General features: G+C 40.8%; 2 protein-coding genes across 2 annotated transcripts in view; one reads left to right on the forward strand and one right to left on the reverse strand.

Moving 5' to 3' along the window:
- Positions 1 to 20,738, forward strand: part of skia (v-ski avian sarcoma viral oncogene homolog a) — a 144,092-nt gene that overhangs the window by 87,221 nt on the left and 36,133 nt on the right. The gene's annotated exons all lie outside the window — the stretch shown is intronic.
- Positions 5,837 to 20,191, reverse strand: LOC144464173 (uncharacterized). Its single transcript, XM_078170319.1, has 8 exons — positions 18,873 to 20,191; positions 15,227 to 15,264; positions 14,597 to 14,740; positions 11,453 to 13,562; positions 11,042 to 11,281; positions 9,224 to 9,283; positions 8,149 to 8,208; positions 5,837 to 6,542 (listed from the first exon to the last, which is right to left on the reverse strand). The coding sequence occupies exons 3-8, from the start codon at positions 14,723 to 14,725 to the stop codon at positions 6,331 to 6,333; spliced, it is 2,811 nt and encodes a 936-aa protein (XP_078026445.1). The 5' UTR covers positions 14,726 to 14,740; positions 15,227 to 15,264; positions 18,873 to 20,191; the 3' UTR covers positions 5,837 to 6,330.

The following is a 20,738-nucleotide window of genomic DNA, read 5'->3' on the forward strand; positions in this document are numbered from 1 at the left end:
ACACAGGAAGTGCACTCAGACAGACAGACCAACAGGGTGGGTGGGGTGGGGTGGGGTGGGGGTTTGGGTATAGACAGTGAGAAGAGGGAGTGGCAGAAAATGAAACAACGAGGCGGGTTAAGATGGAAATGACAGATTGTGTCAAGATTCTGTCACAAGAGCGGCTGTATTCAAAGCCTTTTTTTCTGGCGACACTCCTACTTTCAACACCAAGAGGTGTCTGCTAAGACGAGTTTCACCTCAGCTGGGAGCTTTTGTCCTGAGAACAACAGAATAAAGAGCCCAGTCACAGCTCATTTGGAACATGACATGTATTCCTTCAGGGGTCTTTGAGTCAGCATTCAGAATGTCCTCAACTTGGTTAACATAATATTTAACTGCCTTAAGGTCGACGATGTGAAAGTGTAACAAAGTCAATGTGAGAAGTTTCACTTCCCCAGTTGTCTTTTTTACAGCCCTGTAGGTTTTCTGTATGTATCTGCAGATTGGGAGTTTTGTGGGAATATGTCTTGAATCAGGCCATGTTGCCTGATGGACATCAATTTGAATGTCCTCAGCATGTTTAATTTAGTAATAAATTTGTCATGTAAATTTTAGAAATCAAGCTTTTTACTACATAATCATCCACTACAGAGGTGTTAAAGCACTGAGACACAAAGAACTTTTCAAAAGCCTGTTTTCCACTGCACTAAAAACCCACTAACACCTGCTAACATCTGGCTTTTTACTGCAATGGGAATTCAAACAATGGGCATTCACACAAGGGTCCTATGACTCTGCAGTATTTAAAGGCTCCAGCTCTGATTAGCAGCAAAGGAAACACAAGTGAACGCACTAATTTTAGCCCCTTTACCGACTAGATTCAATGACGGGCCATTTCAAAAGATCGTCCGTCTCCGCCCAAGCACTGTTCAAACATTGATCCAAATTAGTCTGCACTGAGTTTGAAAGAGAGACAGATGAAGTTAATAAGGAAGTCACAGGCCTCCATTCTGCTTTCTACTGTTTACTAACCAGTTTTCCGGCCTGACCATGACATTGAACATGCCACACCAAAAAAAAGAAAGAAAAAAACACACACACGCTTATCTGTCATCCATCTTTTAAGAACCCATGTACAAATGCTAATTGTGGTGTAAAATGGGTAATTGAGACCAACAAAAATGGTTTAGCCAAAGTACAGTGTTTAATAAATCCTTAACTTTATATTGTTTTAAAAATGCTATTCATAGTCTCACTGTGACAAACATCAATGGCCTGCAGACAGAGGAATTGTACTGAAACTTCGGGTTTCAAAAGGCACAGACAGTCTTCAACCGAGGAGACTGTTATCACCCCACCCATCCTGTCTCTGCCACAAACACACACACACACACACATACTTGTTTTTATTACTCCATGGGGACCTAAAATTGGACCTGAATTTTTTTTCCACGGTGGGGACCTCACCTTAAAGAATCATTTTAAGGCAAAATTAATCATCAAAATCAATTCTCTGATTTTTTTAAAGCACTTCTTACCAGAAAAGTCACCAAAATTCCCAAGTTTTTTCAAATTAATTTTTTCAGGTTTTTCTATTTCGCTGGGGACCCCTCTTTGGTGTCATACCACAAACCACCACCAGGTGTCAGACAATCAAATTTACCAAACAGGGATTTTTTCTATTCACTTTTGAGTCTGTATAAGAGCAGAAATTAAAATAAAATCTTTTGCAATCAGTGAAGATGATTATTTAGAAGAGAAAATGGTGCCTATATTATAATTTCATGTTGTTTTTGCATGTATATTAAGCCAGCACAGTGTTGCAGTGATGAGTGCTGTGTCGGCCCCTGTGTCTGAGAGGTGACCTGAGCAGGTGAACCTCACCCGCACCCTGTCAGCTGGGACGGGCACATATATGGACCAGTAAAGTCACAAATGGTGAAAAACTGAAAGTAAATACTTAAGTCAAGTACAGTAAGATGTGATTACTGGTATATAGGTACCAGCTAATGCAGTGTTATAATGCATGTTATCTTTGCTAACTCTCATTTAAATACAGACTTGAGCCGATAAAGCAGCATGCAGAATGGAGAACAGAGCAGCATGAAGAGAGGAGAGAGAAGCGAGAGAGGAGAGAAGAACAGAGCATGACAGGAGGAAGTTACACTATTTCAGTGTAGTCTTGATGTGGATAAAGCATATGTGCAATGTAGATTTATCAATAAAGTACAGATGTAGCTGAAGGTCCATCCCTGTATATTTGTTACATACTCAATAATACAGCAGACTGTGAATAAGTATACTTAATAAACAATAACTGCATCTGAATGATCACCACTAGACACTAGCTGTGTTGGCCTAGTTGTACTGTTAGCAGAGAAGCTACAAGAGCCAGATTGTGCATAAACAGAAATAACTGCATCTGTTAGCACTGGTTGTTAGAGCAACATGGACAAGTGACAGGAGAGAAGCAGAACATCATGAAGACAGGAGCAGAACAACATGGAGAAAAGCAGCATGGACAGGAGGAAAAACACAATGTCAGTGTAGTCACTGCTGTGATTACCCGTGGCACTCGGCCTGCGGCCTTGTGATGTGGATAAAGCATATGTGCAATGTAGATTTATCAATAAAGTACAGATGTAGCTGAAGGTCCATCCCTGTATATTTGTTACATACTCAATAATACAGCAGACTGTGAATAAGTATACTTAATAAACAATAACTGCATCTGAATGATCACCACTAGACACTAGCTGTGTTGGCCTAGTTGTACTGTTAGCAGAGAAGCTACAAGAGCCAGATTGCGCATAAACAGAAATAACTGCATCTGTTAGCACTGGTTGTTAGAGCAACATGGACAAGTGACAGGAGAGGAGCAGAACATCATGAAGACAGGAGCAGAACAACATGGAGAAAAGCAGCATGGACAGGAGGAAAAACACAATGTCAGTGTAGTCACTGCTGTGATTACCCGTGGCACTCGGCCTGCGGCCTTGTGATGTGGATAAAGCATATGTGCAATGTAGATTTATCAATAAAGTACAGATGTAGCTGAAGGTCCATCCCTGTATATTTGTTACATACTCAATAATACAGCAGACTGTGAATAAGTATACTTAATAAACAATAACTGCATCTGAATGATCACCACTAGACACTAGCTGTGTTGGCCTAGTTGTACTGTTAGCAGAGAAGCTACAAGAGCCAGATTGTGCATAAACAGAAATAATTGCATCTGTTAGCACTGGTTGTTAGAGCAACATGGACAAGTGACAGGAGAGGAGCAGAACATCATGAAGACAGGAGCAGAACAACATGGAGAAAAGCAGCATGGACAGGAGGAAAAACACAATGTCAGTGTAGTCACTGCTGTGATTACCCGTGGCACTCGGCCTGCGGCCTTGTGCCTATGACCAAGTCACACCAATGCTGATATTCAGCACAACACCTTGTAGCATTTCACAACTTTTCAGGTCTTTTAGGTTACCACTGTTCCAACTTTGCGGTTGGTCTTAAATTCTTAATGAGGATATAATTTTTCAATACAATGATATTTCTCGGCTTGAACATTTGATATGTTGTCTTTGTGTCATTTTACTTAATAAACGGGTATATTTTTTTTTCTTTTTGTACTGATAAGGGCGATTGTGCTGCACAGTGAATACCTCTACACAAAAGATACAGAATAAAATAGAAATAAATCAAATAGTGCATTAACACAACGGTGTAAATACCATCCACAGCCTTGGATTGTGAAAGCCAAGTAATTAGCTTGCTGATAGATATGTTTCCTTGTATGAACTGCGTTAACCCACCATGCCTTCAGCTGCACTGCAAGATGAACATCACACTTGTCCCTGCATTGTTTCAGAACCATCAGATATAAATGTAATTCACTCGACATAGGCCTGAATAGTGGCAGTCACTGCCACCAAAGAGGGCATTATGTAAACAGAAAAAAACATCCAGATGTTATCATGCCCTGGAGAAAGGGGAAAAGCAGCATGGACAGGAGGAAAAACACACTGTCAGTGTAGTCACTGGTGTGATTACCTGCAGCCTTGTGCCTATGACCAAGTCACACCAGTGCTGATATTCAGCACAACAGCATGACCTCAAGTGTGATATTGCTTAAGTAAAGATGACAGATATACAGTACAGGCCAAAAGTTTGGACACACCTTCTCATTCAATGCGTTTTCTTTATTTTCATGACTATTTACATTGTAGATTCTCACTGAAGGCATCAAAACTATGAATGAACACATGTGGAGTTATGTACTTAACAAAAAAAGGTGAAATAACTGAAAACATGTTTTATATTCTAGTTTCTTCAAAATAGCCACCCTTTGCTCTGATTACTGCTTTGCACACTCTTGGCATTCTCTCCATGAGCTTCAAGAGGTAGTCACCTGAAATGGTTTCCACTTCACAGGTGTGCCTTATCAGGGTTAATTAGTGGTATTTCTTGCTTTATCAATGGGGTTGGGACCATCAGTTGTGTTGTGCAGAAGTCAGGTTAATACACAGCCGACAGCCCTATTGGACAACTGTTAAAATTCATATTATGGCAAGAACCAATCAGCTAACTAAAGAAAAACGAGTGGCCGTCATTACTTTAAGAAATGAAGGTCAGTCAGTCCGGAAAATTGCAAAAACTTTAAATGTGTCCCCAAGTGGAGTCGCAAAAACCATCAAGCGCTACAACGAAACTGGCACACATGAGGACCGACCCAGGAAAGGAAGACCAAGAGTCACCTCTGCTTCTGAGGATAAGTTCATCCGAGTCACCAGCCTCAGAAATGGCAAGTTAACAGCAGCTCAGATCAGAGACCAGATGAATGCCACACAGAGTTCTAGCAGCAGACCCATCTCTAGAACAACTGTTAAGAGGAGACTGCGCCAATCAGGCCTTCATGGTCAAATAGCTGCTAGGAAACCACTGCTAAGGAGAGGCAACAAGCAGAAGAGATTTGTTTGGGCCAAGAAACACAAGGAATGGACATTAGACCAGTGGAAATCTGTGTTTTGGTCTGATGAGTAAAAATTTGAGATCTTTGGTTCCAACCGCCGTGTCTTTGTGAGACGCAGAAAAGGTGAACGGATGGATTCCACATGCCTGGTTCCCACTGTGAAGCATGGAGGAGGAGGTGTGATGGTGTGGGGGTGTTTTGCTGGTGACACTGTTGGGGATTTATTCAAAATTGAAGGCACACTGAACCAGCATGGCTACCACAGCATCCTGCAGCGACATGCCATCCCATCCGGTTTGCGTTTAGCTGGACGATCATTTATTTTTCAACAGGACAATGACCCCAAACACACCTCCAGGCTGTGTAAGGGCTATTTGACCAAGAAGGAGAGTGATGGAGTGCTGCGGCAGATGACCTGGCCTCCACAGTCACCGGACCTGAACCCAATCGAGATGGTTTGGGGTGAGCTGGACCGCAGAGTGAAGGCAAAGGGGCCAACAAGTGCTAAACACCTCTGGGAACTCCTTCAAGACTGTTGGAAAACCACTTCAGGTGACTACCTCTTGAAGCTCATGGAGAGAATGCCAAGAGTGTGCAAAGCAGTAATCAGAGCAAAGGGTGGCTATTTTGAAGAAACTAGAATATAAAACATGTTTTCAGTTATTTCACCTTTTTTTGTTAAGTACATAACTCCACATGTGTTCATTCATAGTTTTGATGCCTTCAGTGAGAATCTACAATGTAAATAGTCATGAAAATAAAGAAAACGCATTGAATGAGAAGGTGTGTCCAAACTTTTGGCCTGTACTGTACTTGCATATGTAAACAATTAATACTTGAATTTGTGTATTGCTGAATGATGACTTCATAAAACTGCAATAAGAGAAGTGGTTTATTCAACCAAAACGGTTAAAGATGCACATTCAACTCCAACTCTGACTCTAAAATAAACTATGAGCAGCAGCAGCTCATCTCCCCCTTTTGGCAGCTTATTCAACCAACATGGTTAAAGATGCACATCAAAAATATAAAATCACAGAACGAAATGCAAATGGTGTGCATTTACTTGCTGTCCAGCTCCTGCCCTCCAGAGCCCGGAGCATGGAGCCTATCTTGCCAGAGCAAGATAGAAAACCTATTCTAACTCGACTCAACTCTTTTTCTTAACTCAAAATAAATTCAGAGCAGCAGCAGCTTATCTCCCTCTTTTGGCAGCTTATTCAACCAACACAGTTAAAGATGCACATCAAAAAATTAATCACAGAACGAAATGCAAATATTGTGCATTTTAACTTGGCAAGATAGAATACCTGTTCTAATTCAACTCAACTCTTTTTCTTAACTCAAAATAAATTCAGAGCAGCAGCAGCAGCTTATCTCCCTCTTTTGGCAGCATCAATTCGGTTTTTGACATAGAACTTTACTGCTGTCCAGCTCCTGTCCTGCAGGGCCTGTGGAGACTCCTCAATACATCTCATGCAGTCTGCTTTTCCTGGAACCCTCCTGGACCTTATGAAGCTATTCAGTGTCTTCTCCACCGCCTGGACCTCCTCCTCCGACCACTTTCTTCTCCTTTGTGAAGAACCTGAATAAAATACAACAATAGCTTAATGTTCTTGAACACTGAACTCAAACTAATCAACATCGTTAAGAGCAGGTCCCTATTTCAACATTGGTGCAAATGATTTCTTGATAGTAGACAGAGTGCTTAAAAACAGTTGAGCAAAACTGGTTATACACAAAGAGGTTAACTGGTTTTACTGTTGAGGCTGATCAGAATATAAAATACAGGCCATTGAACAGTTTCTACTTTGTACACAGAATCAGCTTTAACCACATTAAAACTTCAATCACCAAACACATTATTATTGACAGCTAGGATCAAGACTTTTTAGATTAGACTTTGAAGAAGACCTCATGAGTGTTGAGATCAACAACCTCAGGTTTAACCAGGTAACCAGAGGGGTGTACTGCGAAGCGAGTTTAGTGGGTTAGCGAGGTATGTTGAGTCTAAAGCCAGGCTTTCCTTTTATCACAAAGGTGGCCCTCTTTTAACCCGGCTAGATCACCATGGTAACTTATGTAACTTATGCTTAGCTATATGTTCAGAGTTTAATCTTAAAATCGGCTATAAAAGCGCCGCTGTTTCACCATTTAACTCATTTACAGCGGGTGCAACCTTAACTTTGAAAGTCCAGTGGAGCTGGATCAGAACCGAGCATTTGTACAGAGGAAGAGATCGCGCTGATCCGCTGGTGTTTACTTCCTCTCTGAGCGTCACCGCCTGTAGATGTTCAGCTGAGGGAATACGCTGCTCAGCTGTTGAGCCGACTCCCGTCAGGAGCTCATTACGCTATATATATTTTTTCTTTTATATAGGCCTAGCAGTCTGGGCCACTGAAACAAGTAGTGCGGTCGCAGCATTACAGATAATCAGATAGGTAATCAGTAAAGTTAATCATTTCACTTTGATGTGGCCATGAATAAATTAATTTCAATGTTTCGCCTGTTATATGGCAGTGTTGCCCAAACACAAATCTTGAATATGTCTATGCTATTTTCACAGTTAAAAAGGTCTTTGTCATTGTACAGAGACAATAGGCTGAGATTTGCTTGTACAGCACCTAAAAAATTCACTGTATATTCATACGCACACCCAGCCTTGCTTTCAATAAAACACACTCACATTCTATAATTGTGATCAGTAAAATATATGAAAACAATATAAAACACTATTTAAAAATGACAGTTGTTGCTCTAGTTTATTTTGTTTAAATGGATAAATCTTCGTATTTAAAAGTACCGCAATGTTCAGCTGTCAGAAATTAAAATCAGCCTCCTCTCTTTACTTGTTATTCATTATCATATTTGCAGCAACAGTGTAGCTTTTGGCTGTGATCACGCTTTTTTATATCACTCATGCTCTCTCCATTAAAGCAACCTGCTCCTCTTGGCTGAAATCAGCGGCCGTGTGCGGAAGCAGAATCATATGACGCCAAACACCTCTTTTTATGTGAACGCACACAGAGCACAACGCTGAGAGTCGGACTTGACAAACCAAGTTGAGTTGGCTTTAGGTTTTGTTAAGCCAGAACATGAACACAAAGCCTGGCTATGTTGAGCCTCCTTCGCAGTACAGGCCTCAGACATGTCCATAACCCTCATGTTCTACTATTTACTGTAGATGTTACCTTGAGCTGGAAGTGTGCTGTCCTTTCCACTGGTGGATCTCTCTCTCTCACTGGATTTATCTGGAAACACAACAGCTCTCTTAGTAAAAGAAGTAGTGAACCTGATGAATATGAAACCTTAATAACATAAAACATTACTAGGTCTACAGATCTGTCTTAATGACTCCTAATGACTGATTAGCTGACACAGAACACTGAAACATCCTGAGGCTGTGACAGGAGCTCTCCTCAGGTATGAAACCTGTCCTGTCCTGAGCTGTCACACTGAGGGACAAAATAGTTCAGGTACAGTGTCAGACCTGCCAAAAGGAACAAACACTGGCAATGATGTGAAGAAGCCACCGTGATGATGTCATGACCAAGACCTCCATCTATTTTTCTCCATCTATGCTAACCAGCTAGCCCTGACCCATTCCATATTTTTACACCATTTTGACAGTAGATGCCATATGAGTGAGTGTAGCATCTTGTCTCCCCTCCTACAGAAGAACAGCTTCCCCCAGAGCACAATGTTACCTACAGTTCGCAACTAGAATCACAGAAACGCTTAGAGGCTGCAGCTCCAAGAAAGTCCTATTTTCTTCACAGATGTCTGACCTTATTTGATGGCAAAAAAAAGAGGTGAAACAAGTAAATCTGGATGTGATTTTCCACAGCTGCTGCTGCAGCCTTTCTTCAGACCGGTGAGTAATCACTAATTTACTGACCAACATTTCAAGTGTCAAAGTTGTGATGTTGTCAACTGGGTTCATCCAAGTATTTTGTAAAGTTTAATTCTGTTGGCTGTTGCCCAGCTAATTACATCAGTAACATGAGACTTAGTTTATAACTGACTGTACATTTGTACAGAGACAATAGGCTATGAGATTTTCTTGTACTGCACCTAAAAAATTCACTGTATATTCATACGCACACCCAGCCTTGCTTTCAATAAAACACACTCGCATTCTATAATTGTGATCAGTAAAATATATGAAAACAATATAAAACACTATTTAAAAATGACAGTTGTTGCTCTAGTTTATTTTGTTTGTGTCCATAACCCTCATGTTCTACTATTTATTGTAGATGTTACCTTGAGCTGGAAGTGTGCTGTCCTTTCCACTGGTGGATCTCTCTCTCTCACTGGATTTATCTGGAAACACAACAGCTCTCTTAGTAAAAGAAGTAGTGAACCTGATGAATATGAAACCTTAATAACATAAAACATTACTAGGTCTACAGATGGCCTCGCCTGTGTCTCTCCTAATGTTTCCCACTGAGCTCTGCCCCATTTGAAAGAAGAAGAAGGAAGCTCATGTGTGGAAAGACACGGCCTCCGAGATGTAGAATGTGTGTTGTAGAAGAGAAACACACATGTCAGGACCGATGACTTGTATCCTCAGAACAGACCTGTCCTGTGATTGTCAGCCTCCTTTCATATTTAAGCTGAAAATCACAGGGCATGTCTGAGGATAGAAGTCTGCAGCTCCAGCATGATATGTAAATGATGATATGATGGGCTGTGTCAAGATTTTTCATCATTTTATATCATAAAAAACACCAAATATGTGTATAAATAAAAATGATGTACTTATAGTAAAATAAAATATAAACAACTAAATAATAAGGCAAAAAGGTGAACTTTATTTCAATCTAGGCCTGTTTGAATATCTGCCCCCCCAAGGATTCTGTTGCAAAAAATTCTGGCCCTGCAGTAGACCCAGTGTTGATGGTGTCACCATATTGTGACTCTTTTTCATCACTGGTAGGAGATCAGGCAGGACTGAATGTTTAGGTTCCATCAGGAGCTCAGACAGTACATGAGGTGAGTAAAGATTCTGATGCTGGACCCTCTGATCCAGAACCGGCTGGTTCAGGATCAGCTCTCACTGAGCTCCACTCCCTGTTTATTGGTTCTATAGTGCAAACAGTGATTTGTCATCATCTCTCTAGTTGTGAATACAGGAAATGAAACTTCAGCATTTCATAATTTTCAGACTGTTTCAACTGTTCATATTGTGCCTCTCAGCATATTCAACATTGCTACTGCATTTATTTAAACCTATATTTCCCCTCACTATTCATTACAGACATGACATGTTTGGATATACAAACTATGATCTTGCCACACCAGACATGGACAAACTATTCCACAAAGAGCCAGGTGTTGCAGTTTTTTTCTACAACCAATCAAGAGCACACAGTTTAACAAATCAGCTGATTAAATGGGTCAAGTCTGGTGTGCTGTTGCTTGGTTGGAACAAAAACCTGCAGCCACAGCCCTTGCCCATGCCTGCTCTAATTCCATGTCTGTATGAGGACCAGAATCAAGTCCAGTCCTGGTGGTGGACCAGCACCTGCTCCTTCTTCTTCTGTGTCTGGACTCAATCATCAACAACCACATAAGTACAGTACAGTGGCACTCTGGAGAATTATGCCTGCAGAGATATTGTCAGTGTGTGATCTTAGCATAGCAATGTCTAACTATATGTAATTTGGGGCTATTGCAGTATTTGCCTTTTATTGTTAATTTCCTGAGGTTTCTTGTGTCCTGCACTGAGCTGAATCTTAAGTGAATAAAAGCTGCTTTTCTAATTCTGCCTTTGTGATTATGTTATTGTCCCTTGTCATCCTCAAGCTGCAATAGCTATGTATCTTTCAGTGTTATCAACATTTTTAACAATGTCAACAACAAATATACATATAAAGGATTCAAAAGAACATGATTACAACTGTATAAATGATACCTTTAAGAAGCATTTCAAATAACTATTTCCAATCTTTTAAATTCCACCAGTTAATAAATCTTTACTGTTATTTAAGAAATGTAGAAAAAAAAATGCAATAAAAAATGCAATCAAAATAAATATGAAAAAAGAATAAAATTACTACCCAATAGTTGTCAGCTTACTTGATGAAGGACTGGAGGATGATGAAGGTGTGGAGGACGTTGAAAGTCTGGAGGATGATGAAGTTGTGGAGGACGTTGAAAGTCTGGAGGATGATGAAGTTGTGGAGGACGTTGAAAGTCTGGAGGATGATGAAGGTGTGGAGGATGAAGGTCTGGAGGGCGTAGAAAATGATGTAGAAGCAGCCATCTGGTCGTCGTCTTCATCCAAGTCTGACTGGTCACTGTCCTGAGCTATTTCCTCTGAGGACCACAGTAACCACATGGATAAAAGTATTGAATACACATTCATCAGTACATGACAGCAACATCCCACAAGAGGGCAAAACATAGGCTGCACAACTAAGAAGAATGTGAATATGATAAATTAAAGAGAGAAACAAATGAATACAGTTACCACAGAGGTTGTTTTACCTTGCGGATCAATGGAGATCTCATCCAGAGTTTGTCCCTTGAACTCTGCCATTCTCCCTCTTTCCAGGGCCATCAGCATTTTGCTGACCTTAGCCAGCTGTAATGTTCCTTCAGGCAGCCTGTAGTATTGGCGGTGAACTCTTATGTCATGACCTAAGAAATCCGCGAGGTTGTCCATTTCATTGTCCTTGAGATTGAGAAGCTGGGACATTGTGGCCATGTGTTTCCTCAACTTAGTAGAGGACAGTGCCTCTGGGTTACTGGCCCCACAGGATTGAGCTATCTGTCGAATAACATCCGATCCTCGAAAGTGCGTTAGTGCCTGTGGCCTTGCAAACATGAATTGATTGCTGTCTGGAACTTCGCAGTCATTACGAGTCTTTGCAAGGAGCTCCATTGATGCCTGCATTTCTGGGGTGAGGAGCAGTGGAACTTTACGTCCTCGTTTCCCTCTTATCTCTATCCTTTGAAAATGTTCACACAGTTTCTTCTCCAGGTCAGTCAATGCCAGCTCCACATCAGGATGAGACCAGGTCTGTCGTGCTGTGAAAGAACTGACAGACATCTTCGAAACCTCCCCCTCTCTTCTGCGGTTAAAAATAATTAACTCACAGAGTGTAAGTTTCGCAAGTTCTGACCAATTTTTCTTGCTTTTTTCAAGTTCAAGTTTTTGTTGGAAATCCTTTCTCTGTTTATCAATACACTGATGCATCTTTTTCACGTCCTCCGTGAAGGGCAGGAGCTGTGGCCTGTTCCATTTCGCCTCAGTGAGTGTCCTGAGGGCCTGCGATGAAATGCATTCATTCCATTTTGTGTTGCATATCTGTCTGAACACCTTTGCATTGTGAATGGCCTCCTCGTCACCTGACATCATGCCCTCACATTCGAGAATATTGGCCAACTTTTTAAGGCTATGGCCTAATTTCAACGCTAAGGATGGTGTTGTGTAAGTCCCAGTTTCCTCGCTAAATCCAGCTACCACCTTCACAGCTTCAATCACGCGAGGAAAATTGGCTGGTGCAAAAAAATCAGACATTTCTTTCAAATTCTGGCTCTGCTGTCCCTGTAGGAGCAAGCGACCTGTCTCGCGCATCTTTTGTCGAATATATTCATGCTTTGTGATATCATGACCATGTTTGTTAAACAGATGTTCACCCAACTTCAATATGAGCCTTTCATTGCGGACAGCATGTGCTACATCATCTTCGTTCATAGAAAGAACCAATTTCCAGAGCTGCTCACTGACACTGTTTGGAACTGGCTGAGTGTATGCACAGAGGGTTTGGACCCTAGACTTTCCTCTTTTGTACCCCTCAGCTGTCCTCTTTAGGTGGCAGATCTTCATGTGTTTCCACAGTGATCTTCTTTTTAGATAAGCCTCGCAGTTTATACAGTGCATATAATCAGAAGGCTTTACAGGATTGTTTGGTTGCTGACGAGGTATCACAATCCCTTTTCCCTTTTTGAGCACATCACTATTGTGGATACGGTTCCCCTTATTCTTTAAGAGAGAGAACTGAATCCTTCGCTCTTTAGAGCCTTTTGGAAACGCAATTGCTCTAGCCACATCTGGCTTGTCTTTATGTTTAGACTCTAAATGACGAGCCATTTTACGGTAAGGTTTTGAACAAAATGTACAATAAGATGTTTTGTTGTACAATCTGCCACCATCAGGTTTTTTTTTCAATGTCATTACCATCACAGACTTGTAAGAAGATGATCCGCTCTCTTTTGATGTCTGAGGACGCCTTTTCTTGCAAGGTACAGTGACTTCCTCAGCATGATCTGGAGATCTTTTCTGGGCTTTTCTCTTACTCGTCTTTTTTTGTCGTTTGACGTGAGCTGCATCATCGCTGTCCTGACATGTCATGACAGTGACAGAATCATCTGTTGAAGACGGTCCACTCTCTTTTGCAGGCAGGAGATGCGTTTTCTTGAGTAGGACAGATACTTCCCGATCTGAATGTGTTTTTTGCACTTTTCTCTTCCTTTCAAGTTTGACATCAAGTGAGCTATCACTGTTGGTTACTCCACATTCAGGGACATAGTCATCCTCACTAAATTCAAAACTTGATTCCTCTGACACCAACCCGAGAGCTTCTCTGTCCGGCTAAAAAACAAGAGGTTAAAAGTCAGATTTCTAAGTCCTGCTTGGTAAGTATCTGAAATCATTTTTTTCACAGCAGATCTCACTGTTTGAGAAAACACTGACATGCTCACTATCAACCTGAACAGGTAAGTACTCTAAATAATGCTACTTACAAGCAATAGTAACTAGAATTCCCACTACACATGAAACAGTTACTGGTTTTACGCTATATCACTAGCATTACATATTTGCCATTGCTATTTTACAGTTAAGATTATTCATGTGTATCTATATACATGTACTGTATATCTCACTTGCAATGGTCATGGCCAGTTACTGTGGTAGTTTGGTAGAAGTAGTAGTTGATATTAGGTTCTCCAATGGCATCAACCAGCAGCTGCCTCTCTGTGTGAAGACTAATGTCTTTCTGTTATGTGTCAGTGTAAACATGGCAACATCTTTGACTGTGCACCTTAACTATAGGCCAGTGGGTGTGAGCAGGTTTGTCACAAAGAGTAAACCCACCGAAAATATGTTATATATGTTACAGTGATCACAAGATCACGGAGTGAGCTGTAGCCACTGAGCATCTGTTAGCTCAGGGATCACAGAGGCTGCAGCACAGTCACTGACAGAAGCTTCTTACATGGCTACAGCTAACTCTGTAGTCATGTGATCACTCTGAAACACAAATTTTAACACTAACATATATAACATATTTTCGGTGGGTTTACTCTTTGTGACAAACCTGCTCACACCCACTGGCCTATGGTGTAAAAAGGTGTGAGGCTACACTGTCAAACATGTTGCAATGTTTACACTGACACACAACAGAAAGACATACTTTTCACACAGAGAGGCAGCTGCTGGTTGTTGCTGTGCATGCAGCGGACACATGTTGTAGTGGTGTGACTAACATAGAATTGAAGTAAACAAATCTGTGTCATGGATCTGCCTCATTTACCTGATCCAGCTAATTAGTCAATATCGGAGCCAATATCCGATCTTAATATCGGATCTACGCATCCCTGTTTAAAGGGTGTAGCAGGACTTACTGCTGTATCCTGCTGACGTTGTAGAACCAAGGTCCTCTTCCTCTCCTCCTTTTGCCTCTCTGCCTGTGCCACCTCGTAGCGCTTTTCACACATGTCATGGTGTGATTTGAGCTTCTGTATATAAAGCATATGGCGACTTTTTGCCTGTGAAACACCAAACACCCGTAAAAATGAAGTTCAAATGTTTTTCACAATTGTTCAGTAAAAGCTATACACCTTTTCTATTTTGGCATTTAAATCTAATTTGAGGGGACCATGTAAAGAGCCAGAGCAAAGAGAAGGAACAACACGTAACAAAGGGTCTAGACGAGAAACAACACTGAACAACCATGGCACCGGAGATGCAGAAATTGAACCACTGTGCTGAACACCATGTGCTTATCTTTAGTTGTCTGACCACAGCACATAAAAATATTGTGTCTTAAATGGAACAGACAGTATGAGTCTGTTCAGACACTATGAGACTATCTGAGCAGATTCATAGGAGTCAAAACCATCAACTCTGAAACTGAACAGACTCCACAGGATAACACAAACACCAGGATCAGATTGGTGGCCTCCCATAAACTCAGTATCATCTGGTGATTTTACTGGTTTAAATGTTACTTGTAAGAAGATGGCATAACCTACCTCCTCCTCATGTTCAGGCTCACTGCTACCATCAACATCTAAAAATAAAAATCAAAGAAAAGGTAAATGTTAAATCAGCTGAGGTTGAGCCTCTCACTGACCAGTTGGAGTTGTCCAGTCTTTGTGTACTAGATGTTGTTACTTGTTCTGAGGTTGTCATCATGGTCAATGTGTTAGTTGCATTGATTCAGTTTAAAGGAGCAGTGAAACAGAAAGTGATGAGCTGCTTTGAACGGGAGAGCAGAACAACATCATCTTAGCTGCTTCAAAACATGACCATAGAAAACATTGATATCAGTTGCCGTTTGTTTTCTCTTGAGTACTTTCACCACCTTCTTCATATTTTTTAGACTATGTTTTCTGCTTTTTCTGATCTCACTGTGTCTCTACCTTATGCTAGGTATTATATTCTTTCTAATTTTACTATGAAGCACTTTGTGAATTCTTTCTGTGTAAAGTACTGTAAAAAAATAAACATTACTTACTTACTTACTTCTCTGTTGTTGAACAGACCTTTAATTTGAAGCTACAATTTTTCAACCACTGAACAACTGTGTTCCTGCACACAAACACTCCTCCTCTGTCCGACTCAAACAGCTGATTTGTGGATCATTGCTGTGTGAACCCAGGGTAAGCTTGCAGGGTTCAAGGCTAAGGTTTTTTTTTCACTTGCCCGGTCGGGCAAGTTGGTCAGAGATCTACTTGCCCGAAGTCAGTTTTTACTTGCCCTCTAAAAATTGTTTAATTTAAGCGGCTATCAAATAACAGACTGCAGTTATTTTTATGTTATGTAATCTTTATTCACACTGTATTTATTAATTAAAACAACATATGTCATGTATTGTAGCATAATTCCTACACAAAAATGACAGTGTCAGGGCTTAAAGTGAAAAATTTGTCAATCGTTCTCCGTCTATAATTTTGCGCCCTACTTGAGCCTTGCCCACCTCTATTTATTTTTCACCCCTCTCTCCAGTTCTGCTGTATTAACACCGGGTTTAATATATTTTGCTTCCATCTCTCTGCCCTGCTCTACTCTACTTCAATGCTACTTAGCCCTCTCTCTACTCTACCAGTAGACTACCACATCCACCTGTTGCACTAAACGCACACAGCAGTGTTTCCCCTAGGATGGAGTTATAGCAGCGGAGGTGAAGCACACGCATGAAAAATAATTTTCACATGCTTGAAACTTTTTTGTATGCTTGCAAAGCACAGCCTGCTGGGATGTTTCTATGTATCTACTGGCACCAGAAGGGCTCTTTAGGACTAAGTACATACAGTGCATGTGTGCACAGTATGAGCAGGTGAAATGTCTGTCTAGCTTACATATGAGGTGTCTCAAGATTTAGGAACATATAATTTTATTGAATATAATAAATAGTGCTGCACGATTTGATAAAAATGTGTGATTGCGATTATGGTGGACACTATTGCGATTTGCGATTGCGATTACAATATAATTACAATAAAATATAATAAATAAATGGTATCATGAGTCTTTTTTTGCTTGATTCAGTGTTTCCCTACATTATATCAGGGGGCACTGACCTGACATAGTTATTATTATGGACAGACAGTGTGTCAATGACCATTAACAGACTGAGCACAGTCAAACATGCTGCTCACACAGCAGCGCAGCACATCTGCAGATGAAAATTAGCCTGTATGGCTAAATTTGGCACATTTACGTGACTTAGGTGATTATGTTAATTAATGTGCACTGTCCCTTCTTAAATAAAATAAACATAAACACAAACTGTACACACAGCGGTGCGAGCCTGTGTTGTGTTCAGGCGTTGTCACATAAATGACAAATTCCAGCACACCATAGCACAACCCAGCAGCATCTCAAGTGGGCCGAAACAGAGCAAAATTGCTCAATTTTTCATTTGTTATGGAGTCCATGATTTCCCTGTGACACTTACAAATGTTTGCTTAACTGTGCTTGGATGTTGTTTTATAAGGCTCTGACGGCTGTCAGTTGTCTCACTGTCTTTAACGTTACACGGCTCGGCTTTCTCTCATATGCACTCTTCCTACTTTTCCCTGTGCTGTCTCAAGTGTTGTTATAGATTGGTTGTGTTGCCGCGGGACATGGCGACTTTAACTTTTAAACTTTTACACAGCACGTCTTTCAGGTACGGCGACGTTGGACAGAAAGGCTGTGTAAAAGTTTAAAAGTGGAAGTCGCCACGTCCCGTCTCGAGTGCTGATATAGACTGGTCGTGTTGCCGCGGGACGTGGCAACTTTAACTTTTAAACAGCACGTCTTTCTGTTCAACGTCGCCATACCTGAATCCAAAGTATCGCCATGTAACAGACGTTTTTTTCGCCACCAACTCAGCCTGTTCATGGTCGAGCTCATGCTCTTCTTCAGCGTCTGTGTTGGTCACTGCTGCACGCCGGCTGCACGCACCAGGATAGCTTGTGGGCGTGATGTCAACAAACTCCACACACTACAGGAGACGCAGTCACGTTCACAGACACACACGTTAACATTTATTTAGCCTACATTAAATCGCAAATCGCAGCCTTTCATGCAGTTATGTAATCGCACAGCCTGACATCTCGATTGCGATTAGATTAATCGTGCAGCACTAATAATAAAGTAAAAAGTCACTTGACATGCTGCTGTTTTGTGCTATGACCTATTTAAGTGTTGGAAGTTGTTATTTACGTGACAACGCCTGAACACAACACAAGCTCAGCATGAGTGCTGTACTGAGCTGCTGTGCGAGCAGCGTGTCTGTCTGTGCGTAACAGCAGTCTGTTGATGGTTATTTACACACTGTCCATTTCAATAACTTTGTCAGCTGACAAACTGCACCGGGCTCGGGGTCAGGTTTGGTCAGGAAAATGCGGCCCGAGCCGCTCTAGCGTGCTCACCTGTGTATGTGGCGGAACTCCGCCGTGCGCCTGCATCAGAGCAGAAGAGCACGTTTTAAAATACATTTATTTTATCAATTAGTTATTAACTTTTACTATTTTTAGCAACTTGCCCGATCGGGCAAGTGAGTTGTTAGGTTACATGCCCGACTGTGAGTTTTACTTGCCCCGGGCAATCAGGCAATCCTTATTGTTGAGCCCTGGCTTGTGTACAGTTATACAGTAGTTCAAGGGTTCACAAACTGTAGCTCCAGAGCAAAGGTCTGTTTGATGGTGAGACATGGGAGAAAATACTCAAATAAAAACATTAACTGATATTGTTTTTTTCTTCTTTTTTTGATTTAGCTGACATGTGTTAGTGGAGGATCCAGTACACAGCAGCTCCTCACTCAGCTTGCAAATTATTGGTGGTTACATAATAATTTATATGATTAAATATATAATTATGTCAAAATGCAAACTAACTGAATAATGATGATATACATTTACTAAAGAGTAACAATAACACTAACAGTAGCCTTTAACAGAGGGTTGCGTGCTCAGCTGTCCAAGTTACGTTTCCCATCATTACTGAATCAAGATTCAATATTCTCTTTATCGTCATTCAGAAGAAAACATCAAAGATGCAGAGTAGAACAAAAGTACAAGCATGGCTCAATAAAAAACACAGATAAATAATAAACAGGATGCAAAGAACGATTCAATATATATACAGGTTTCACAAATTACTTTCTGGATTGTGTTATTACTTTCATACCTGCACATTCAGAGCTGAGTCCTGTGGATCTCAAACTCGGGCCATCCTCCTGTCAGCACAGACACAGTCAACATGTCAGATTACATACAGCAGTCAAAGTAATAACAGCAGTATTCAATCATCTAAAACAATAATAGTCATTACTTGCTATTTTGTGATGTTTAATTTATTTTTTATATCATCAATATTCATCTCCAAAATATTATCAAACCACTAACTCAAGTATTGTTCAGTGTTTTACACAAAATAGATCAGATTCTGGCATCATTCAGTGAAAAAAAGGCAATGTAACTTCACTCAGCAGAACACTTCACATTCATATTACAACAGCCAATTTCTGGATTGAGAAATGAAAAATGAGCATAACAAGTTTCACCGAGTCTCTCTCTCTCTCATCCACGCAGTCTGTGTCACGTGAGACATGAAGCCGCGACCAGAGTTAAAAAGTACAAATGGTTAAATCCCGACCAACACCCGCCGTTTATATCCGGTCTTAAGCCCTGGCTAATAGTGTAGCACGTGAAGCTAGCGTTCATGGTCAGCTAACATTAGCTAACAAAGGCTAACCCACACAGCTAACTTCCTAAACTGCATTTTGCGACGTCATTCTCTATTTTCATGCTGGACACAATTGTACAGTTGTTATAAATGTAACTCAAGAAGACATGGCGAGCCTATTTCATTAACTTAATACTCACCGTCTCCATCACGAATCCACCGGTGTTTACCTCCTCCTCCTCCTCCTCCTCTCTGCCTCCGGACGCACTCTGACGTCACTCGTCAGGCGCAGGTGCGCCAGTCGACAAAGGGGGGCAGTGGGGGAGGGGCATAGTCCGGATGGGGACCTCAAAAATCAGGTTGTGTGTGTTAAGACAGTAATCATCTAGAGTAGGTGGAAGGACTACAGCTTCATAGTAAAGACCAGTACTCAAGTTGTAAAAAAAAACAAAATCAGGGGGGATGGTGGATTTTATCACAGGGGCACATAATTTGTGCTGATGACAGTGCAGAGGGTCTGCCATAGCACCACTGCTCTTACATAGTTAGGGTCAAATGCACAGGAGAAGTCCCAAATCATTTCTTCTTCTTCTACTTGGGTCAACCGATGATACTAATAATAATCAAAGTCAATTTTGCTTTTAGAATATTGAATTATAGTATATTTTTCAAAAAAGCACTTAGTGGTATATGATCAAACTGGCATCTAAGGGTTAATTTTTAATTGTGATTAATTAAATCATAAATTAACCCTTTGGGCCCTAGGCCTTTTTGGGGTATTTTTACTGCCTTTACTTCTAAGCTCATATCACAGTCATTATAAAGGCTACATACACATGCTATATCTTGGGGTTTTTTTGGGACAATCGGGGCTATCCAGATTTGCCATCATTTCATGTCCTTCTATGTGCCTGTATTTTATATTAATTTTTATATCAATGAAAAGAACAAATCCGTGTGACTAAATTCTTACATTTTTACATGTATCTCAGCATAGCAAGTTGGAAGTTAACATATTCTGCCATATATGAAGAGGGGAGACTCTCTGGAATCTGGCAATATAAGAACCATGATGCTGGGACATTCTGTCACTTCACAGCTGTCCAAAACATGTGGTTTGTGCCAGGCGGACATGATTGCCAGTATTTTTTCATTATTGCAAGAAATTCCATTGACTCATTCACAAGTCAAAAATGTGTTTTATCTAAAAGAAAGATGCAACATTTACATCTAAGTGTCTTTCTCAGCTTTAACTGATATTGTCCAGCACCTCAAGCCTTCTTACTGTCCTCTTGACAGCATCCCACCTCATCTTTTTAAGGACGTTTTCCATATCATTGGGCCCTCTGTTATGGATCTGATAAATTC

This window comes from Epinephelus lanceolatus, chromosome 8, assembly GCF_041903045.1.
Source record: "Epinephelus lanceolatus isolate andai-2023 chromosome 8, ASM4190304v1, whole genome shotgun sequence".
Lineage (NCBI taxonomy): Eukaryota > Metazoa > Chordata > Actinopteri > Perciformes > Serranidae > Epinephelus > Epinephelus lanceolatus.

Bases quoted from the DNA above. Each gene is read 5' to 3' on its own strand.
- LOC144464173 (XM_078170319.1), bottom strand. From the start codon at position 14,725: ATGCTTTATATACAGAAGCTCAAATCACACCATGACATGTGTGAAAAG. The intron at 11,282-11,452 runs GTAAAACAACCT...TGTGGTCCTCAG, and splicing joins GATCTCCATTGATCCGCAAG to AGGAAATAGCTCAGGACAGT. The intron at 9,284-11,041 runs GTAAGCTGACAA...TTGTGTTTCCAG, and splicing joins ATCCTCCAGTCCTTCATCAA to ATAAATCCAGTGAGAGAGAG.